The sequence below is a fragment of the Podarcis bocagei genome, assembly GCF_964188305.1.
Source record: "Podarcis bocagei genome assembly, chromosome: 16".
Lineage (NCBI taxonomy): Eukaryota > Metazoa > Chordata > Lepidosauria > Squamata > Lacertidae > Podarcis > Podarcis bocagei.
In genome coordinates, this window is record NC_138142.1 from 33,008,443 (window position 1) to 33,032,550 (window position 24,108).

The 24,108-nt window shown below is 46.0% G+C and overlaps 1 protein-coding gene across 1 annotated transcript; it reads left to right on the forward strand.

Moving 5' to 3' along the window:
• Positions 1 to 3,286: 3,286 nt before the first annotated feature.
• MPZ (myelin protein zero) lies at positions 3,287 to 22,457 on the forward strand. The gene is made up of 7 exons (XM_081173405.1): positions 3,287 to 3,490; positions 14,301 to 14,467; positions 15,705 to 15,918; positions 16,859 to 16,994; positions 18,575 to 18,632; positions 19,610 to 21,282; positions 21,506 to 22,457. The coding sequence occupies exons 1-6, from the start codon at positions 3,421 to 3,423 to the stop codon at positions 19,682 to 19,684; spliced, it is 720 nt and encodes a 239-aa protein (XP_081029531.1). The 5' UTR covers positions 3,287 to 3,420; the 3' UTR covers positions 19,685 to 21,282; positions 21,506 to 22,457.
• The last annotated feature ends 1,651 nt before the right edge of the window (positions 22,458 to 24,108 follow it).

Below are 24,108 nucleotides of genomic sequence, written 5' to 3' on the forward strand. Positions count from 1 at the left end.
ACAACCCTGTGAGGTAAGTTAGACTGAGAATGAGAGAAGTGAGTGATCAAGTCAAGGTCAGTAAGCGAGCTTTGTGCTTGAGTAGAATTATGCTAACTACTCTGAGTACCTCTGAGAAAGTGCAGGGTGTGTTCTGTTCTGGCATCTCTTACTGTGTGCCTCAGATTATGACGTGAGAAGCTTCTGTTCATGTATTATGTATTACATTTATATCCCACCTTTCTTCCAAGGAGCCCAGGGCATGGTCCTCCAGTTTTATCTATTCACACAACAACCCTGTGAGGTAGGTTGGGTTGAAAGATAAGGACTGGCCCAAAGTCACCCAGTGAGCTTCATGGCCGAGTGGGATTTGAACCCTGGTCTCCCAGATCCCAATCCAACACTTTCACCACTACAGTGGTACCTCAGGTTAAGAACTTAATTCGTTCTGGAGGTCCGTTCTTAACCTGAAACTATTCTTAACCTGAAGCACCACTTTAGCTAATGGGGCCTTCTGCCGCTCTGCCACCGGAGCACGATTTCTGTTCTCATCCTGAAGCAAAGTTCTTAACCTGAGGTACTATTTCTGGGTTAGCGGAGTCTGTAACCTGAAGCGTCTGTAACCCGAGGTACCACTGTATTGCTATGCTGGCACCCCAGGTTGAATAATTCCACTGTTTCACCAAATAGGGAGTGCTGCATCTTTAGTCAATTTTTACAACTTCCATCCCAGTTTTCTCCATCAAGGGGGAGAAGGGAGAGGTGACAAGCCCCCACCTGCCCTCCAAGATCATGGACATTCTGAGGCTAAACGCTCTAAGCAAGAATCCTGGGAACTGTGGTTTGCCGTAAACACCCCCTGCAGGCTGGGATACCATTGTTCTTGTAGCCAGGGCTTAGTGGAGCATGCAGAAGGTCCCACGTTCAATCCCCAGCAACTCTGGGTAGGGTTGGGAGAGATCTCTAATGGAAATCCTGGAAAACCACAGCCTGTCAGTGTGTGGAAAATACTGAGCTAAATGGAGCAATGGTTTGACAGCTTCTCTCGTTCCCTTGCCTTTCTGGTGTCCTGCCTTGGACCCAGCAGTCCTCGTTGCAGCACCGAGCCTCCAAACCACCCACTTTGGACTGCTTAGCCCAGCTGGGGAAAAAATCAAAGTTTCCTTTGTCAGCCCAAACTCAGTCGCCCCAGCTTTGTGGAATGTTGTGCCTACAAGCACAGGCAAGGGATCCAGATCACACAGAAAGCATGGCTCAGGATCAAGGCTTTGAGGGATCTGGAAGGAGGGAGTGATCAAGCGCCTCAGGGTTGAGCCTGTCCTGGTGAGCCCCGACCCATCTATCTTCCCCACAATAAAAGTCTAAAAGCTTCCAGGACCGCTGTAAACACCATATATTTAAAGCATATTCTGCCTCCCAAAAAAATATTGGGAACTGTAGTTTGTTATGGGTGCTGGAAATTGTAGCTCTCTTTGGGGGTATACTCCAGATCTCAGGATTTTTGTGGGATGTATTTTAAACGTGTCTTAAAAGGGTCCTAGGAAAGTAGGTGGGCGGGTGAGCATGTGCCAAAACTAGCCAAATTTTGTGGGATTAATTTTGAAGTAACTGCTGAACAAATGTCAAACAGATCAATGTCAAGCAGGTATCAATCAGATGAACAACTGCACAACTTTCTGAAGACGTCCAAAGGCAGCCCTGTATCATGAAGTTTTTAGTGTTTTACTTTTTGCTGCGGTATTATTATGTTGGAAGCTAGACTGCATAAATACTAAATTATTGTTATTACAGTATATTTAATGTAAATTTTGCATTTGCTGCTACAGCCAGTTCTGCCTCTAGCTCCACCCACCAGTGACATGTGGCCCCGCACAAGGGAATGTGGCCCTCGGGGTGAATAATCCAAGCCCTCACTGCTGCTCTCCTCAGCAAACTGGGTTGTAGAATCAGCACCATTCATGGCCTGGCTGTACTGGCTGCCAGTTTCCAGGCCCAGTTCAAAGGGCTGGTTTTGACCTATGTGGCTCAGGTTTCCCAATACCTCAGAGACCGCCCCATCCCATATGAACTGACCTGGACCTCATCATCTGAGTGCTTCCTCTGTGAGAGGTCTGGAGGGTGACAACATGAGAGCGGGCCTTTTCTGTGGTGGCTCCCTGCCTATGCAATCTCTCCTGGGAGGTTTGCCTGGTGCCGTCATTAGACGCCTTTCGGTGCGCAGCAAAAACATTTATTTCAGACCCTCCAAGTGTCCCTATTTTCCCAGGACTGTCCCGTATTTACAGAAGCCATCCCAGTTTCTGATTTGATAGCGGAATGTCCTGCTTTCCCTTAGGATGTCACTATTTTAATCGGAGAAATGCTGGAGGGGATGTTGTTTTGTGTCAGGCCTTCGGTTTGTAATCGTCTGTGGCCTCTTTGAGTGGGTGGGCATGTTTTAAACTTGTCGTTTAAAAATAGGGTTGTCTTTGTCTTTTTCGTCTGAACGCATGTGCTCATTTGTTTTACACATTGTACAGTGGTACCTCGGGTTACAGATGCTTCAGGTTACAAACTCCGCTAACCCAGAAATAGTACCTCGGGTTCAGAACTTTGCTTCAGGATGAGAACCGAAATCGCGCAGCAGCGGCGCGGCGACAGCAGAAGGCCCCATTAGCTAAAGTGGTACCTCAGTTTAAGAAGTTTCAGGTTAAGAACGGACCTCCAGAACGAATTATAGTGGTACCTCGGGTTAAGAACTTAATTCGTTTTGGAGGTCTGTTCTTAACCTGAAGCACCACCTTAGCTAATGGGGCTTCCTGCTGCTGCCATGCCGCCACGCCGCCAGAGCACAATTTCTGTTCTCATCCTGAAGCAAAGTTCTTAACCCGAGGTATGTAAGCTGCTTCAGCTAAAAAGGTGACCAATAAATTTAATCCGTATTAAGGAGAATAATAAGAACGACCCATTGGGAGGCTGAAGAGAGGGATGCCGGCCTTGGACCAGGCTATTCCACCGCTCTTGCCCTGAGGCCTCATCTCCTCTGGCATTCCTTCTGGAGGCCGTGACATCGCCTACACCTCAGCCGAGAATGCGGCTTGACAATGGCCGCTCTTTTGCCCAGCTATGTCGCCGGAGCGTGTGGAGCAACATTTAACGAGCCAGAGGGCATAAATGCCCCCTTTTCACTTTTGTTCCGCTCTGGCTTGTTCTTCCCCCTTCTTGGCTCCAAAGCACCCCACCCCACCCCACGAAACCGAATGCCAGGCTCCCATTGGCTCGGCGTTTCTGCCGAGACGGCATCCTTCCCAGGCCGGCCAGGTTCTTAAACCAAGGGTGCCACCCTCCGAGGCACCCATCGCCAAGGAACCGCCGTCTCCGCCATCGCCAACTCTTCCCCTCCATGTGGCTGTAGGGATTGTACAGTAACAAAAAAAAAAGAAAGAAGAGGGGGGGGAAGCCATGGGGACCCCAGGCAGCTCAGGGAGGGAGAGAGCCCTTCTTCTGCTCACGGTGCTGGTTTCGACAATGGGTAAGTCGGTGTTTCGATGGGAAGGGGTCCTGGGGGGTCATCTAGTCTGACCCCAGCAGATCGGTGCAGGGGTGAAGTGTCTCTGGCAGGTGGCCGCCGGACCACTGCTTCCGTACCTCTGGTGAAGGAGCGTTTGCCGCTTGTTAGGAAACATAGGAAGGCGGCTGCCTTATAGCGAGCCAAAACACTGTTCCATCTAGCTCAGTGCGGTCTGCACTGGCTGGCAGAGTCTTTCCAGGGCAGCAGGCATTGGGACACTCCCAGGGACTGAGCAACGGACAACATGTCTTTTACATATTTAGAGATATTGGACAGTCCCCTTCACAACTCCTCTTAATACCCATGGGAAAAGGAGGGAGAAGGTGGTGGTCATCAGGAGAACTCAAATGACGAGGCGTTCAGAGGTAGACTGCTTGTGAGTGAGAAGGCTCCATTTTGCTATCGCAAGGGGCCTGCCCCCCGTGACAGTAATTTAATTTAGTGGGGGCCGCTGGACTTGCGTTCAAATTCCACCGTGGCTATTGTGCAGAATAGTCACTCCTTGCGAACATACGGGCTGCCTTGTCAGTTCACGCAGCTCAGAAATGGGGAGCCTGGGGATTTGCAGATGTTGTTGGAGTACAACACCCATCATTCCTGACCATCAGCCATGCTTGCTGGGGCTGATGAGAGCTGCTGATAACAACATCTGGATGGAGGGCTCATGACCCTACTCCCAAGAGCAGCCAGCCAGATGTGACCATGGAAGGGCATTGAGGCAATGGCTTTCCCTTCTCCCCCCCCCCCACATGCTATTCAGAGGTAGACTGCCCCTGATCCTGGAGGTTTCACCATTAGCTATAATTGTTCCTGCTAATTCTGATTCTGTACATGGAGCACCTATTTATCAGGCTAAGTAGATCTGTGTATTCTCTGTGATTTTCTCTAATCCTTTTCATTTATTTTTTTTCTGTTGTTGAAAATGTTTGCGGCACTTGGGGGGGAAATATTTAAGTGATTTTAAGCTTATATTTTTATCTTGATGTAATTGGTAACCAAAACAGTAATGTGTGTAACAGCAAAAGTAATAGGTTTCATCCAATGCTAGTCCTCAGGGTAGACTCATTGAAGTGAACTGACTGACTAACTAAAACTCATTCATTTCAGTGGGGTTGCTCTGAGCAGGACTTAGATACAGCCCAATGATAATAACTTAACCCAACTCAGAGTAGACCCATTGAAATCAATGACCATGACTAACGTAATTGGTTTTAATAGGTCTAATCTGAGTAGGAACTTAGCTGGATACCAACCAATAATCATAATCATGTCGTTCCACAAGCGAATTATGTATTATATCTAACCTGAAACTACTGTTCATCTTTTCTTTTTTGGGGGGGAAGGGGGTGGAATCCTGTTCTGGGTGCCCCATATTTATTGTTATTTGTGCCTCATAGTGGTAGTCTATAGTGTGGTTTGATGTGGGCAGCAAAGGTGGGGTGCTGGAGTGATCTAGAGATGATCTCGTTATCTAGGAAAGGAGTTGACAATAGTGGCTTTCTGGAACCCACCCAGACCTGTGATTTTGGGTCTTCCAGGGATGCCAAAGTTGCAGCCCTGGAAGTCCAGGATGGTGACTCAGTATTAGCATGAGATATAATAATAATAATAATAATAATAATAATAATAATAATAATAATAATAATAATAATAATATTTTATTTATATCCTGCCCTCCCCGGCTAAAGTCGGGCTCAGGGTGGCTAACATCAGATATATAACATTAGTATAAAATCAAACAATAATTAAATTACCTCCTAAAAACAGGTCAAAATCAAATTAAAGTCTAATTAGATGGCTTTCCACAGGGTTAGGGTTATATGTTTTGTAACTATTTATACTTAGAAGCCTAAAATCCCAGGGTGCTTTCAGATTACCTGTTCATTGAAGAAACACCCTGATTTGTTTTCAGGGTGGATAGACGAGGTGGCATATTCCTGCGGTGCAGAGGGTTGGCGTGGATGACCCTCGTGGTCCCTTCCAATTCTACAATTCTACAATTCTTTGATTTGGCACAGGGACAAACATTGCCCAAATACCAATCGTTTTCCTTTTTTTAAAACAGACACAAAGACCTATTGCAGTCGTAACTTAAATTGCTTCCATCTCAGCTGAGAAGTGTGTTAGAAGAACAAAGCGATACATTTTATATTGCTCTGGGACCTCTTTCCATTCTCTTTTGGAAAATCGATAGTGTGTGCATGAGAGAGTGAGTGCAAGGAAAGCAAGCCATTAGGAAATACATGTCCTTTAACTGTCCCCGACCTCCTGACAAGGAGGATGGCCAGACTTCCATGTCTGACCTGAAGTCTCCAGGGTTGCCTGGCCTCCTTCATGTGGCAGGTGGAGAGACTGAATCTCCAGGTGTTTAATAATAAAACATGTTTGCGCTGTGCATGCGGCTTGCAGGCTTCAGCCCAGAAGGAGCTGGTTGCAAATTATAGCAGAGACTCTTCTGTGGGGGGGGGGTCTGCCCTCCTTTGCTCCCCTTTCCCAATTAACCTCCGTCTCCAGGGCCACCCCCTGTGACATCACCAGAAGCCCTCCCTAGGTCTCAGGACTGGACCCTGAAACCACCAGGTACTCCTAACCTGGCAAGTTCAATTTATAAGTGATCGTGGCCTCCCATGCTTTCTCATTTTTTCCCCAGTCTCCAGTTGGATGGAGCTCTAAGAATGCCCCTCTTTTTTTTTGCTGCCTGAGCAAGACTTTGCAGGGTGATGAGGGTGTGCAGAAGGCCCCTAGGACTTTTTATTTAATAAAATGCAATATCCTGCCCTTTGGTTCATTGGGAATGTGCCTCTCCTGCCACCCCAACCCCCCAATGTGGTTTACAGTTATGAAAATTTAAAAATAAGGAAATTAGAAAAGCATACGGCACAATGCAGTCAAAACACAGCAGTGGAATCAAGAAACAGAAAATGTGAAAGAGGAGTCATAATCCTGGGAATTGTAGTTTACCCCTCACAGAGTTTAAATTCCCTTAACAAACTAGTTCCCAGAATTCTTGCATATGTGTGTATGTGCATTCTTTAAATGTAGGAGGTACGCAGACATTAACAGAAATATAGGAGGCTGGCTTGTCCTGGTCCATTTTGCTCAGTACTGTCTGCACTGACTGGCAACAGCTTTCGTGAGGGAGTCTTTCCCAGTCCAACGTAGAGATGCTGAGGATTGGGACCTCCTGCATGCCAAGCGGTAGCCTTGCCACCCAGCTATATGGCTGTTCCTTCAGAATGGGGATGTGAGAGATCATGGGGACATAAGAAGCTTGCCTTTTCCCAAGTTGGATTCTTTCTCCATCTATCCCCATATTGTCTACTCTGACTGGCAGCTGCACTGCAAGGACTCAGGTAGCTGCTTGGCCGGGAAAAAGGTTTGAGAGGGGAAATCCATCAAGTGACAGTACTTCCCGGGAAACAACAGGCTCGATATGGATTTGTGGCAAACGGCACATGTCAGCAGCTTCGGAAGGCTAGGAGTTTGAGTGTGCTGGAAATGGAGTTAAGTGGCAATGTGTAGACTGCCTAGAATTAGCAATCTCTGCCTGCCGTTGGCTCTGGCGCCACCTACTGTTGGGCTCCCTGCTTTCTGCCCTGAAAGTCTCAAAGGTTAAGTAGCTACCATTGAGGGCATCCAATCTACAATAGCTATTGGTTACAATAGAACACTTTCCCCCCAGTCTAATTTCGAGGTGGGAAGAGGCAGGGAAGGACTCTGGAGGGACCATCTTGGAGGCTGCAGCTATAAGCAGTCACTGCATTGAGCCAGACAGGAGGGGTCTCAGGCTGGTCTCCAAAATTCCATGTCCTGAGTTCTGATTGTGTTGCTGGATGTAAAGATCAGGTTGCATAATGGCAGATTTTTCCTTGACTCCCAGCTTGGAAGAAAGGCGGGATATAAAGTCTAACAACAACAACTGGGAAATAATAAGTCTATCTGCTTACATATATACTGCATAGTTCTGTAAACTTAATTACATTTTATTGTTATTTCGTTATTGCTGTTTTCCTTGGCTTTCTTTGTTTTTTATGTACTGTATTCCCCCCCTTTTCATCCCCCCCCCTTTTCTTTTTCTTTTCCTTATTCACTTTCACTCACTGCAAAAATGTCAATAAAAATTTCAGGTAGGTAGACATATAGAGGATGGTGCTGTTACCCATTCTACAAATAAACATAAAATGCCTCCTTTTTCAGATTGCACATGGCTGTATACACCCTGCCCATATAAAGCACGTGACTTCCCCCAAAGAATCCTGGGAACTGAAATTTAGCTTTTACAGAGCTACAGTTCCCAGCAGCCTAAGCAAACCACAGTTTCTAGGACACTTTGTCAGAAACACATGTGCTTTAAATTGACATAGTGTCCCCCCAGTAGGAAAGTGTGTCTTGGGCCACAGGTATACTAGTTTCCATCTAGTATATGCAATGTAACAGTTTTGGACAACTGTACACTCCATATCCCCTGTACAGGGTGAGAAATCTGCAAATGTCTCCACTAGCAACTTTAAAAATATAGTAGTTAAGGTGCACTAGACAATTTTGTAAAGTTCATCTTTCCTTACCAAGGAGAAATACCCGTAAGAATGTTAATATCTGAGGGAGGGAGTGTATTTATTTAATATATTTCTGTTCTGCACCTTCTGCATAAGTTTCCCAAGCCAATAAAAACATGAGAACATAGTGTGTATGTGTGTCATTGTATGAACTGTGCATTTAAAGGACACTTCTCCCGACAAAGAACCCTGGGAATCGCAGTTAAGGATGCTGGGAATTGTACTTCTGTGAGGGGTAAACTACAGTACCCGAGAAGCTTTGAGTGGCAGCGCTTTTATTCATAGCAGTACAGTGGTACCTCTGGCTAAGAACTTAATTCGTTCCGGAGGTCCGTACTTAACCTGAAACTGTTCTTAACCTGAAGCACCACTTTAGCTAATGGGGCCTCCTGCTGCCGCCTCGCTGCTGGAGAACGACTTCTGTTCTCATCCTGAAGCAAAGTTCTTAACCTGAAGCACTATTTCTGCGTTAGTGGAGTCTGTAACCTGAAGCGTATGTAACCTGAAGCGTATGTAACCTGAGGTACCACTATATCAGAAAAGTTAAAGCACTGTCTAAAGGCAGAGAGAAACGAGGCTGACCCATAAGACTTGGTGGCTCTCTGCTGGTCATTCATTACCCATTTGATGAATGAATCTTACAAATCGAATACAGTGGTACCTCACAAGACGAACGCCTCGCAAGACGGAAAACCCGCTAGACGAAAGGGTTTTCCGTTTTGGAGGCGCTTCGCAAGACGAATTTCCCTATGGGCTTGCTTCGCAAGACGACAGCCCATAGGGAAATATCCGGGACAGCGGGGAAGCGCAGCGCGTCTTCCCCACTGTCCTCGGACCTCCTCCGAAGCCGGGCGGCGGGGCGGGAACACCTTCTGAAGGCGGGCAGGGGGCGAAAGTCTTTGTCCCCCCTGCCTGCCTTCCCAGGGGCTTTTACATCACCCCGGACAGCGGAGAAGTCCTCCGCTGTCCCGGGGCGATTTTAAAATGCCGCCCGCCAGCATTTTAAGATCGCCCGGACAGCGGAGAAGTCCTCTGCTGTCCCGGGGTTTTTTTAAATGCTGGGGGTGGGAAGAAAAGCCCTTGTCCCCCCCCCCAGCCTTCAGAAGAGGTCCGGGGACAGACTGTCCCTGGACCTGGTCTGAAGGCGGTTTCCATAGGAACGCATTAATTGATTTTCAATGCATTCCTATGGGAAACCGTGCATCGCAAGACGAAAAAACCGCAAGACGAAGAGACTTGCGGAATGAATTAATTTCGTCTTGCGAGGCACCACTGTATCCCAAAACGTTATGAACATAAGCAGAGCCTGGTGGATCAGGCCCATGGCCCAACAAGTCCAGGATCCTGATTTCACAGTGACCAACCAGATGCCTGTGGGAAACTCGCAGGCAGGACCCGAACGCAAGAGCAACTCTCCTCTGCTGTAGTTTCAGGAGCAATTCAGAAACATTGCTGCCTCCAACTGTGGAAGCAGCAACTGTGCAAGAAGGTAAAAGGTAAAGGTAAAGGACCCCTGGACATTTAAGTCCAGTCAAAGGCAACTTTGGGGTTGTGGCGCTCATCTCGCTTTTAGGCCTAGGGATCTGGCGTTTGCCCACAGACAGCTTTCCGGGTCATGTGGCCAGCATGACTAAACCGCTTCTGGTGCAACGGGACACTGTGACGGAAGCCAGAGCGCATGGAAACGCCGTTTACCTTCCCGCCGGAGCGGTACCTATTTATGTACTTGCACTTTGGCATGCTTTCGAACTGCTAGGTTGGCAGGAGCTGGGACAGAGTAACAAGAAATGCATAATGCAACTGTGGAACTGTGCATTATGCATTTCTGTGGAAATACTGGGAACCTGGTCCTCAGTTTACCTACTAATACCATGCAAGTTTCAATTTCTACCCTAGCCCTTTTGCGTGTTTTGCTTTTTTCTTCTTTAGTGGATATGCTTCATACAACTTTTGTATTTATTTATTTACGTACTTACTTACTTACTATATGGAAACACTAGATATGGCTAGCTTCTGCTTTTGCAATCCCATTCTGTTAAAAAGCCGTAAAAAATAAATTGGGAAATAAAGCTTATTTGGGAGTGAGGTGGGTATGCTTTCAATGTATGGTGTGTATGCAGCCCAGGACTATTTTGTAGAAATACCCTTATCTTTCTAGATTCAGTATTCTAAGCATAGCAATTACGGGTTTCTTAATGATACCATCTGGGATGTGCCAATTGAGACATGTTGTGCAAATAATTTCAAAATGTAGAATTAGGGGCTTTAATTCACTTTACTTCTTGTTGGTTTTTTTACAGTGAGAATTTATTGTGCATTTTAAAGCAAGGCCATTTGGAAAGGTACCACAACAATCCAAACAAGTTTCCACCAAAATTATAGTTGCTGAGTCATTAAGCTTTGCCAAATTTATGGGTTCCCCAGCCCATGCCAGTTTAATGCAGTATTTGTAAAGAGACAGAGTTTTATGGACCGTACCCAATGAAATTTTGGAGTCAGCCATTTCCAGCTTGGTTTTAGGAAATAAGCAACCACGTTTTCCTCGCATACAAGTAGCAGGAAAGTTTTGCTTTCAGTAAAATCCTGAGCAGCAGTAAGCTCAGTACCTTGGCTCTCAAATTTAATCCATTCCGGGAGTCCATTCGACTCCCGAAACAGTTCGAAATATCAAGGCCTGGCTTTCGGAAGCTGCGTCGGACATTTGGCTTCCAAAAAAATTTGCAAACCAGAACACTCACTTCCAGGTTTACAACGTTCGGGAGCTGATTTGTTCGACAACTAAGGTGTTCAACCACCAAGGTACCACTGTATTTCTCTACACAGTGTAAGGTAAAGGTAAAGGGACCCCTGACCATTAGGTCCAGTCATGGCTGACTCTCGGGTTGCGGCACTCATCTCGCTTTATTAGTCATCTGGCCAGCATAACTAAGCTGCTTCTGGCAAACCAGAGCAGCGCACGGAAACGCCGTTTACCTTCCTGCCGGAGCAGTACCTATTATCTACTTGCACTTTGATGTGCTTTCAAACTGCTAGGTTAGCAGGAGCAGGGACCGAGGAACGGGAGCTCACCCCATTGCGGGGATTCAAACCGCCGACCTTCTGATCGGCAAGTCCTAGGCTCTATGGTTTACTGCACAGCGCCACCTGCATCCCTTACACAGTGTAAAGTTAACCCCAAATTACAGGCCTCCAAGGAAATTGCAGCAAACACACAAGCTGTGTACAGTGATCTGCTAGGCTCTCTTGATAATTATTTCTATGCTGCCTGCCTGGGACTGCAAAAACAAAACAGAACACAAAACCCACCAGGAAGCCTGTCAGGCCATAATACTTGAGGCTGACAGCCTGTGTTTGGTTTGGTGTGTTGCAAGGATGGCTCCACGACCAGGTGGAGTCAGATGGCCACCTCAGGAAGTAAGTAAGAATTTCCTGAATTTCCCCAACTGCCCTGAGGGGGTGGTAGGTCTGGTGGAAAACATTGTGCCACCACCTCTGTCAAAACATAGGCTCTTCTGGACGACCTGTCCATCGAGCATCTGTCCTGAGTTGTTTGTGGGGGATGTTGTGCCAAAAACAAATGTTGTCCCGCCTTTTCCTGCTCACTTTCCTTATGGCAAAAAGTCCAATTTTTAAGGGAAGCAGGTCAGCGGCGCAAGGCCTGCCAGTCAACGATAACTGCGTGACTTGAACTTGCTGGTCTGTGATTGAAATCCTACTCCTAAAATAGCGACAGTCAGAAAGTGCCCTAAGATTGAACTCCCCTTCCAGCCAGGATCAGTACATGGAAAGAGAGAGAGAGGAGCCATCTCGCCCCTTTGCCTCAGGCAGCAAAATGCCTTGGCCCAAATCGGATGCGTTCGCACAATATGCAGGCCTGTTTTATTGGCCATGCGGGAGAGAAGAAAAAGAACGGGGACAAAATCTCCTGGCTCAGGGAAATTGCCCGACATGTTGGAATTTGTACCCGGGGGTGGAACGACAAAAAGACGGGATTGTGTGGCGTACAATGCCCTCTTTGATTCCAAATGTCGCCCTGGAGGCTTCTGGGTAGATCAGCAATGTTCCGCAGCCCCTTTCAGTGGCGATGGTGGACCACAGCAAGGTTCTGCAGAAGGAACCTCCTACACTACAGATGGATGGGCGAGGGGGTGTGGAGACAGGAACAAAGTCTTACAGAGACCGGTCACACTGGGCCAGTCTCATGAGTCAGAGCCTTGCATATTCTACCTTCCAAACAAGGGAGCTGTGTACACCTCCACTACCCCACGTAGGTCTGCCTCTCACACTCCAGGCCAAAGGAAGCATATGACATGCCTGGGCATCTCTCCAGGTCACCTTGCTTCTGCAGTGATTTAAGAGGGCCGGTCCTACCATTAGGGAGAGTGAACTCACTGGTGACGGCTGATTTCGAATGTCATGAAAAGATGGCAAAATATTAGTGGGTACTGTATTCATTATTAGTGGTGTGTGGTTGTTGTTTTTTACTGCCAGGGTGGGGGACAAGTCCCTTACTGGCTCTGATACAAAAATAATTTGACTGGTCTTGGGTAGAAAATGACTTTCCTTACAGGAAGGGAAAATATCAGTTGCTAGGAAAAGTTTTGATGAAACCAGGCTCTCTCTGTCCTCACATCTGCACCACACATTTAAACCAGACAACTGCAGTTTGCCAAGGAATCACTCACTCTGAAATATAGCTATAATGGAGAAAAGTATGCATAACTTGAGATTTCAACCCCAGACACCTTTTATATGCTTTGGCATTCTTTTATGGCATACTATATAGCGAAACCCCAGAGTCGGCCACGACTGGACCTAATAGTCAGGGGTCCCTCTACCTTTTATATAGCGAAACCATTGTTTTAAAGACAACCCATGACACAAGCCTGGCAAATCTGGAGCAACACTTGATAATCATAAAGGTAAAGGTAAAGATTGATAATCATATCAATCATATGATTGATAATCATATGATCAATCAATCATAGGATTGATGATCATAGAGCTGCCATATGTCAAAAAGTAAAAAGTAAGATTCAGGACAAGCCGCTGCCTTCTGGAAATTCTCCCCGGACATCACTTCTGACTTTGAAATCCCAGTAATGTCCAGGAAAATCCGGTTATATGGCAGCTCTAATAATCTGATAACGCTGATAGTCTTTACTTGGACCTTAACCCATATGCAACTACACTCAGTCTATGTACGTATTTTATAGTTTTGTTTTTTATTTTACTTTTACTCTGTTCTTATAATTGTTCTCTTTGCTTTATATAGTTGTACAAGTACAACAGGGTTTTGTTTTGTTTTTGCTCAATGAATGAGTAGAGGACCACAGTCAAAGATATTCAAGAATGTTTTCAGAAATATAAATTAACTTACTCTTTAATTTGTTATTTAGCTGGCAGTGAAGTTCCCTGGTTGTTTAATTTAATTTATATTTATTTAAAGCATTTTTATATTGCTCTTAAGGCCAAAACAAAGGATCTCAGTGTGTCTTAAACAGCTATGTCTCCTGCTCTTTCCACCTAAAAATCTACGGCATGAAAGGAAGATAGTACAGTGGTACTTCGGGTTACATACGCTTCAGGTTACAGACTCCGCTAACCCAGAAATAATACCTCGGGTTAAGAACTTTGCTTCAGGATGAGAACAGAAATTGTGCTCCGGCGGTGCGGCGGCAGCAGAAGGCCCCATTAGCTAAAGAGGTGCTTCAGGTTAAGAACAGTTTCAGGTTAAGAACGGACCTCCGGAACGAATTAAGTACTTAACCCGAGGTACCACTGTAGTCTATTCTCTCAGCTACCATCATCCCTGACCCTTGGCCATGCTTGCTAGGACTGTAAGGAGTTGTACTTCAGCAACACCTGGATGACCAAATGTTCCCCATACCTAGTGTGTACATAGCCATTAATAATAATAATAATAATAATAATAATAATAATAATAATAATAATTACCTGCACTTCACCTTAAGGTCCCAGGGTGGGTTACAAAATGAAAACACAATTAAAAATAATTTAAAACAACTAAAACACTTAGCTGAAATGAAGAGGAGAGGTTCCCAAAGCAGCTTACAAATGTCAGTGGTAAAGCAGTCCCTGTCAATGTGTTTACAATCTAAAAGACATGGCACAAAAGGAAAAAGGGGTGGGAAGGGAGGACTAATGACAGGGGAAGCGCACAATACATGTCTCTCATTTTCTCTCCTTTGCAGTGCTAACTCCAACTTTGGCCATCCACGTTTACACAGACCGAGAAGTCCATGGCACGGTGGGCTCCAAAGTTACGCTTTCCTGCTCCTTTTGGTCTAGGGAATGGATCTCTGATGACATCTCCATCACTTGGCATTTTCAGCCAGAAAATGGCAGAGACTCTGTTTCGGTAAGCATTTGAAGCATTCATCTAGAGCATTTTTAGCTCATTCATTTTGCTCTTCAGTTTAAGAGGGAGAAGCCCCCTGGAACAGCATGCAAATATCAGTGATAGCTTAAAAATGGAAACGGACAAATCTGGTAAGGATCCAAGAAGGAATACAACACAACAATCAATTGGGAGAGAGAGAGAGAGATTGAGAGAGAGAGAGAGAGAGAGAGAGAGAGAGAGAGAGAGAGAGAGAGAGAGAAGTGCCTTTTTATTAATTATTGTTGCAACAAAGTACAAGATAATGTTGTCCTGTACATTTTGTTAGGGACTTTAAGAGAGAAGCTCTTTCCCCTTATGCCTTTTGATTATATATACAATATACTCAACAAATTAGATTATTACGACATTATATACATGCATATATTCCCATGTTGTGCATTGCTGAACATTTCCAATAAAAATAAAAGGTGGGGAAGGGAGAACCAAAATATTGGTGTAAGACTGTCACTGCCCATAGATCTACGGAGAAAAGGGGAATGAGAAGGAGGAGGGGAAAAGAGCAAACCCAGGCACTAAATCCTAAATACAGAATTATTGTAATGGCCAGATGGAATAGGAAGATGAAAGGAGAGGAGCTAAACATTTGTGGTCTGACAGGGGCCCTGAAATCCCATCTTCCTCTCCCTCCTGTGTCATCATGTTTAGAGATGAGCAAAGCTCTCTTTTTCAGTTTTTCTGTTTCTTATTTTCCCACTCTTAACATACATGCTTGTCCACAATTTCCCCGGCACATTTTTGCACTGCAATTTTCATTAATATATTGCATTTTTGTATGTTAGGTTTACCAGTACTGCATCTTATGCACAACTTACTGTTGTTCTTATTAATGTTATGAATTGCTTCCAATGAAGCACCCTGATGCAATTTATGACATGTAGTTTGCCATGGGTGCTGAGAGTTGTCAGGAGACACCCCCCCCTCACAGAGCTACAGTTCCCAGCACCCTTAAAAAAATGACAGTTCCCAGGATTCTTTTGGAGGGGGGGAGCCATATCTGTTAAATCAGCATCAGAGTGTTTTAAATATATGCTATAGCTATGATCCAACTGGCAGGGCTTCAGGCTTCAGGAGTCCTTCCCAGCCTTACCTGGAGAGCTGGGACCTTCTGAATGCAAAGCAGCCATTCTATCACTGAGCTGCATCCGTTACTCAAGGGCACATCCACACCTCCTGACCGTATCTCATCCCACCTTAGATATTCCACTATGCCAAAGGCCAACCTTACATAGATGACATTGGACGCTTCAAGGAGCGCATTGAGTGGATTGGCAACCCTCGCTGGAAAGATGGTTCCATCGTCATCCATAACCTGGATTACATAGACAACGGCACCTATACATGTGATGTCAAGAACCCCCCTGACATCGTGGGGAAGTCATCTCAGGTCTTGCTCTACGTCTTTGAAAATGGTAAGCGTTCCCTTCCAGGTGAAAGGTCTGCTCATATTGGCATGCAGAGCACAGCTTGTGAATCTGGTTAAGAGAGCAGACTTTACCTGCTGCGCTCACACACAGATGCTTGTAGGGTAAGAAAACAACACAGCTGCTTATGATAAGAAGTACAAAGCTTCTTATTAAAGCTTGGATAGAAAAGTTTCTAGTTCCAAAATGACTAATCTAGAGAATGCAAGGGCAACCATGCTTGCCTTTTCTCTCTCAGATGGTAGATCCAAGGTGACCCCGTCATCTTTAAGTCCGAGAGAAGTGTGAGGAGGAAGACGTTGTAAGCAGGATGCAACCTAAGAGGCACCAGTCGTAGCTGGACTACAACTCTCATAATTCCTTACCATGGTGGCTGGGGCTGATGGGCGTTGGAGTACTGCAACATAAGTTCCCCACTTTTAAGTTAGGAGTTGGCCCAGGGTTGGGATAGCGTTAGGGGGCATCCAGGAGAGATATGAATGCATATAAAAGAGTCTGAGGAATTAAAACACAGTATATGAAGTCAGAGTCTTATAACTAGAGTTATAAGAACACCGCATGGATGCTAGGAATTGAACCTGCAAAGCAGATGCAAAAGCCCTTCTCCTCAGCAGCTTAGGCAGCAGCAGAAACTTAAGCAAAGACCTTATGCTAAAGACACATTGCTCTGTCTGACGAGAAAACTCTGCGGCCAGGGCTTTATAGGGCCTGGAGGACAGTGATTGGCTCTTGTGAGGTCAGCTGACTGATGATTCAGGTGACCCCCTAGAGAACCAAAGAACTCAGCCCAAGAGAGGCCAGGAGGAGCAGGTTTGGCCCCGGTGTTTGCTCCTTATCCCAGGTGCAGGTGGTGCTTGTGGGCTGGAAGCTCCTGTGCAAGGTCTTTTTAATTTTTAACAGCAAAGTTCTCCCTTCTTCTGCTTTGTAGTACCTACCAGGTATGGTGTTGTGTTGGGAGCTGTCATTGGAGGTGTTCTGCTCGTGGTCTTTGTTGTGTTGGTGATCGCCTATCTCATCCGGTATTGCTGGCTGAGGAGACAAGCCACTCTGCAGCGGAGACTCAGGTGAAGCACCCAGGAGGATGGACATGTCATAGAAGGGCAGAAACCATGAGTGTCGCCCTGGCTGCTATATACACACACTCCTTACTTGTTAGATTTTTAAGGGCATGGAGAATGCTTCGTTCCCTACACTACAGTGTCAGGAGCTGTAGTCACAGGGATCTATGACATTTCCTATGCCCATTTATTTAAATACTTATAGAGCGCATTATAAAATATTGTGAGGCAGTAGGCAACCTAGAAGCACATAATGCTACAGTAAAAACAATTTTAAAAGTGAAACATCACAGGGAAATCTGGTTGGCAGAGAATCTCAGGTTCAAAAGTCCTGTCCAAATAGTACAGTTTCCAGAAGATATCTGAGAGAGAGGAGGGATGACTCCTGAACAAATTTCTATTGGCAAGGAGTTCCACAGGGCAAGGCCTGCCACACTAAAGTCTTGGGATGGGCGGGGTATAAATAATAAATTATTATTATTATTATTAGCCATTGGTAAAGGCCAGCCGAACCTCAGGGGCATGGGGGACGGCCAAAATTGCCCTCAGGGCAAGACCTCAGCAGTTGAGATTGAGGGCAGCTCGGTCCAGTATACCTGAAGGAGCGTCTCCACCCCCATCAGTCTGCCCGGACGCTGAGGTCCAGCGCCGAGGGCCTTCTGGCGGTTCCCTCACTGCGAGAAGCAAAGCTACAGGGAACCAGGCAGAGGGCCTTCTCGGTAGTGGCGCCCGCCCTGTGGAACGCCCTTCCAGCAGATGTCAAAGCGATAAACAACTACCTGACATTCAGGAGACATCTTAAGGCAGCCCTGTTCAGGGAAGTTTTTAACGTGTGACATTTTACTGTATTTTTGGTTTTTATGGAAGCCGCCCAGAGTGGCTGGGGAGGCCCAGCCAGATGGGCGGGGTATAAATAATAAATTATTATCATTATTATTATTAGAGGAAGTCTGGCACATGTCCAGTCTAAACATGAAGTCTGATGCTGCCCATCAACCCTTGAGCAGCAGACTGAGGAAGCAGACAAACACACAAGTCACCTGAGCCACATTTGCACCATACATTTAAATCACTATAAGACCACTTAAACAGTCATGGCTTCCCTCTCAAAATCCTGAGAGCTTTTAGGCCCCTTGCAGAGAAACAATTCCCAGAATGGTTTAACAATCATTCCCTCTTACCATGGAACTATGGGAATTCTATATCTGCAGGGGGAATAAGGGGTCTGCTAACAACTCCCTTAATGAACTACAGCTCCCAGAATTCTTTGGGGGAAGCCATGAATGTTAGAAGTGGTGTCATAGCACTTTATATGTTTGGTGTGAATGTGGCCCTGATCACACAGGCTTGCACCTTTTTGGGGAGATGTATTTCTAATTAGATAACATTAATCATTTCTAAAGCTGCATCTGTGCATATAAATAAGCATGTGAAAATTTTAGGCAAACCTGTATTCTCCTTTTTTCCCTTTGGCAACGTGTAGCCCTTTCCTCGCTTGCACAGAAACATATCCAATGTGAGGGACCATTCATGCATTCCAGTAAGCACAAAGGGCATGACTTGTTTCTGTTTCCATTTCATTTCAGCGCTATGGAGAAAGGGAAGTTGAGGCTGGGCAAGGATTCTTCAAAAAGAGGCCGTCAGGTGAGTGGGGGGGAGGAGGAAATGTGTCTGGGGGGGAATGAGTGGGAGGGATAATATATTATGCTGGTTTAAGAAACCTGTGCCACAACCACACCAAACATTTAAAGGGCATGGCTTCCTCAAAACAATCCTGGGAACCTTAGTTTGTTAAGGGTGCTGGGAACTGTAGTTCCAAGAGGGGTAAGCTACAGTTCCCAGTTTTTTTTGTGGGAAACCATGTGCTTTAAATACCGTATTTTTCGCCCCATAAGACGCACCGCCCCATAAGACGCACCTAGTTTTTTGGGGGGGAAATAAAGGAAAAAAATTGTTTATTTCCCCCCCAGGTGCGCTGCGCTAATCCCGAAGCTTGGGGCATGCGGAGCTCAGCACGCCCCAAGCTTCTGGGTGCCAGCAAGCAGTCCGCTAGCCCTGGGAGAGCCGCGCGGCTCTCCCAGGGCTAGCGGACCGCTGCGCCAATCCTGAAGCTTGGGGCGTGCGGAGCCCCCCTCGCTCTCCAGGCTTCAGCGAAAGCCTGCATTTGCCCCATAAGACGCACACACATTTCCCCTTCATTTTTGGAGGGGGAAAAGTGCGTCTTATAGGGCGAAAAATACGGTATATGTTTCAATGTAACACGAATGATAAGAATGTAAGACCTTCATGGATCAGGCCAGTGGCCCATTGAGTCCAGCATCCTGTTCTCACAGTGCCCAGCCAGATACCTGAAGGAAACTCAAAAACAAGAACTATCTCCTGCCCTGTGGCTTCCACCTGCAGAAGTATTACTGCCTCTGACAGTGGATGCAGAGCATAGCGCTCTTGGCTAGTAGCCACTGATATCCTCCAGCTGGTTGGCTTCTCAAAGGCACCTGGCGGAAAACGATGCAGGCCTAGACAAGCAGGCCCACATTTTTTGGCTTCCTGTTTGGTGACAAGCCTCTCTTTTCCCTCCCTGTTTCCCCTCTCCTCCTGAATTCTTCCCTCTGCTCCCGTAGCAACCCGTCCTGTACGCCATGCTGGACCACAGCCGCCTCACCAAGTCGGCAAGCGACAAGAGGTCCAAGAAATAGCGGTTAGCCGGCAGGGAAGGTACCCAGAAGAAGGTGGGCGAGAAGAAGGTCGTCATGACCATCGAGATGGAACTGAAGAGGGACCAACTCGAGGCCGGAGGCCTCAAGCCCGCCGTCAAGTCCCCAAGCAAGAACAGCCTCAAAAACGCCCTCATGAACATCATCAAAAGCGATTCGGAAAAGTGATTGGATACTGAAAAGGTGGCGATGATCCCAGCCCTCCGTCCTGAGGAGAGAGGCCTGGGATAGTCTCCCCTACATCCAACCCTCTTGGTTTTGTATCCCGCCATGTTCTTACACACTTCATTATAGCCCATCTAGTCCGGGGCTGATGGGATTTGGGCATATTCCTGCCCAGTCTCTGTCCCTATTAAGATATTGATGGAGAGCCTTTCGCATCATATATGTATATCCAAAGCATAGGGAATTTGCACCCACCTAAGTGACTTAACATTATTAATAACTCCTAGGACGTTGTGTGCACATTAAAACCATGAGGCAAACTGAGGCAGGGTAATCCTAGGGAACAAACTATGCCCCCTCCCCATTATGAGCTGCCTCTTCTTCTCTTTTAAGTCTAGAAACAGGCTGGTTCAGCATCTTGGAACACCATCACACCCATGCTTTGCTACTCAGAGTAGACCCACTGAAATTAATGACCCTGGATAAGTTAGGTTCATTCATTTCAACAGATTTACTCTGAGTTGAATACCATGCAGATACTTTTTTTTCTGAGGCACAGGCGACTCTCCTGAGTGACCCAGTCTCGCCGCTGTCAACCTCAAGACCTCCATGCGAAAGCTGTAGATAGACAACAGACCGGGCTTATTTTCTGGTTTTCTAATGGGAACCTGGCCTTCTGTTTAGGGTGAACCTTCACCCTGAACTACAGAGCTCCAACTCCCATCAGTCACTAGGCCCGATACGATGCCTTGAGGCCTGGATAGACAGGTGTCCTCCTACTTCTAGTTTTCCTCAAAACCCCCCAAAACATTGGCAAGAAAGACATGCAACCTCCCCAGACAGGGGTACCTTCTACTGCCCAAACGGCTGTGACACAACCCTCTTCCGCTCGGTGTTTTTCGAGCACAGGTGTATTTTTTTTCCTATTCCCCACCCCCTTTTAATCCAAGGATCAAATATATATATATATATATATACACACACGTGTCTCTGAGATTCAGAAAGATGGTTTAGCTCCCTTCCCCAATTGCAGGTCACCCAACCCCACCATTGTCTGTTTACTTCAGCCCCTGTTTGGCTGCATATAGGTGAAAATGCTAATTTTCTGGAAGGCAAGATAATATTTTGCTGGTGCTCCATCTCTGCCTAACCTTCAAGCTCTCTTTTGCCCCAATTTTTTGGGGGGCAAAAATGCAAAAGCATACCACAGGGGGTTATCAAGGGAATAAGGCACAATGCATTTGCCACAGAATTTCGCTTTAGACACAGTCAGGGGCTCCTGCTTTGAGCGAAGCATCTGAGGAATTTCTGGAGAAGTGAGAAAAACAAAGCACCCCCGAATTTCCTCAGGGAGGGGGTTTCGCCCATCTCCAGGTTGTCCCCAGATTTTGCCCAAAGCTGAATTCTAGGCAAAGGTTCCAGTTACAGATAGGTAGCCGTGTTGGTCTGCCATAGTCAAAATAAAAAAAATTCCTTCCAGTAGCACCTTAAAGACCAACTTAGTTAGTTCTTGGTATGAGCTTTCGTGTGCATGTATCTGAAGAAGTGTGCATGCATACGAAAGCTCATACCAAGAACTAACTTAGTTGGTCTTTAAGGTGCTACTGGAAGGAATTTTTTTATTTTGTCTGGGCAAAGGGTGAAGGTTTGAGGGAGGGGGGGGGAACGATGAGGGGTTTTGATAAGAAAAATGCCTCAGGCGGATTCCCATGCATCCTTATGCCGAATCCCCTTCTCCTTCCCTGCCTTTATCATTGATATTCTGGTTCATTCTGCATCTTCACTAATCCCCTTGAGGGGAATTAAGCCATCCTGAAAACAAGCCTTCTCAACAGTGGTTCAACCTGACAGTGTGATCCCCAACCCACAGGAAGGTTGTTATTAGTTATTATTAACCACCGATATATTTCTGCTAGTCTCTCTTTCCTCTTCTCTTTCCCCGGTGACTGAACGCCACATGACGTCACACGGTTAATACCTCTTCATATTGAGGCCTCAGCCTTTCACCTTCTATGTCCTCATTTCTTTTTTAGGATGTGTCCTCCTCTGTTTTCAGATTAACTCTTGTTACCCATGACAACACACTCCGTAGCTTAGTAGGCCCAATGGCCACCAAGTGAACAACAACAACAGAAAAGATCTGGAGGCCAATCGTTCTGCTAGGCCAGGAAAACGCCATACCAAACTCGTACTTGCATTTGGACATATTATTGCATCCTCTGCTATATCATATATGCACACTTTCCCCCCACAATGCTTCAGAATCTTCTTTTTCAGTTGTGAGCAAGTAATCTAACAACACTGGCGTGTGGTAGGGCCTAGCAAATAGATTCGTCTCCATAGATATGTATATAGCCAACCACAAACACACACACATACTTTCTGCGTAGCAGTCAACCGCCTTTGTGTTTTGGTTTTCTTGTTTTTAAATGTTATGTAAAATGGTGTATTTCATTTCCTTTTTGGGGGGGTTAGTGGGGCTTTCTCAACTTTGTGTACATTCTCTCAAAATCAGCAGCAACAACCAAAAATGATACATGACACAATTAAAAAAAAAAAGAAGGGAAGTTAATAAAAAGACTGACATTTCTATACAGAGATGGTCTCCTTTCTGTTCTAGGATCCATATCAGCAGCTGAAATGTGTTTGAAGCAGGGCCTGACCACAATAACAACTCTCCCTGCTTGCATTTCAGGGATATTCAGAGGCACATTGCTACCTCTGACAGTGGAGGGAGGATATAGCTATTGCGGCAAGTGTTGTGCTCCATGAATTTGTTTATTCCCCCTGTTTTAAAGCCCTCTAATCTGACGGCCACCACTCTATTTTCTGGGAGCCAGTTTCATAGTTCAACTATGCACTGTGTTCCTTTTGTCTGTCCTGAATCTTTCAACATTCATTGGTTTTGGCCCAGAGTTCTGGTTTTATGAGAGACGAGTCCCAGTATTAAAGGCAGCAGCTAGCAAGCAGGCTTGAGCCTTGCTACTCGCCACCCTTAAGTGCAAGTAGATAAATAGGTACCGCTTTATAGCGGGAAGGTAAACGGCGTTCCGTGTGCTCTCTGGTGCCGGTTCACCGGAGCAGCTTCGTCACGCTGGCCACGTGACCCGGAAGTGTCTGCGGACAGCGCTGGCCCCCGGCCTCTTAAGTGAGATGGGCGCACAACCCTAGAGTCTGTCAAGACTGGCCCGTACGGGCAGGGGTACCTTTACCTTTTAGTTAGTTAACACAATTATGGGCACTGACTTGATTACATTGAAACCCCCAGGAGAGCCCGATTAGCACATCTAAATGCATTTGCTAGGTAGCTTCAATTAGGAGGCAATTAGCAGAAAACAAGCTCCAAGAGAATCAGTTCCAACTAAGGTTGCCAACTGCCTGGGGTGACCGCCTCACTTTGCCTAATGGTAGGGCTGGACCTGTGACTGGCAGTAGCTCTCTAGTGCCCCAGGCCAAGAAAGATCTATCCCATGCAGTTGGGGGTGGGTGGGTTAGGGTCGGGAACTATTTTTAGACTGAGGGCCACATTCCCTTCCAGGCGTTGCATGCCAGCAGGGGCATTCATCCAAAGGCAAAAGTGCTGGCATTCATGTCTCGGAAGACAATGGAGTGTGCCTTTAGGTTGCAAAAGTCAAGATGTTATAGAAAAAAATGGGGTTTGCTTTTACAGCCCGGCTCTCCATCAAGGGACTCAGTGTCCCCTAAGTCCATTATCAGTCAGACAAGAATGGATAGAGACAGGGTTTTGTGAAAGCAAGGCAGATCTTTATTTTTCTGTTGCATAAGAGTTCCCCACCACTTGCAAGGAGGTGAGGACCCAGAACAATGGTGTGCATAACTTTTAAAACTTCAAAATAAAAAATAAACAAAATAAACAAATAAACAAAATAAAAAAATTCCTTCCAGTAGCACCTTAAAGACCAACTAAGTTAGTTCTTGGTATGAGCTTTTGTGTGCATGCACACTTCTTCAGATACACTTCAGATGCTTTTAAAACTTCAGAAATTGTCCAACCCCTTAGCCAAAGACCACCCTAAAGCATCATGCATATATCACAGACATTTAAGAGAGTGGCTTATTTCCTGTCTGTCAAGATACTTGATAATGGTCACTGATTGCATTACTGGGCAGTCTAGGCCATTCTTTTGAAATGCTAATACCTTAGTTCTTGAATCCAGGTCATAGGACTACCCTATTCACACACAAAATATACCCTTAAAACAGGATTTGCAAGTGAAAAG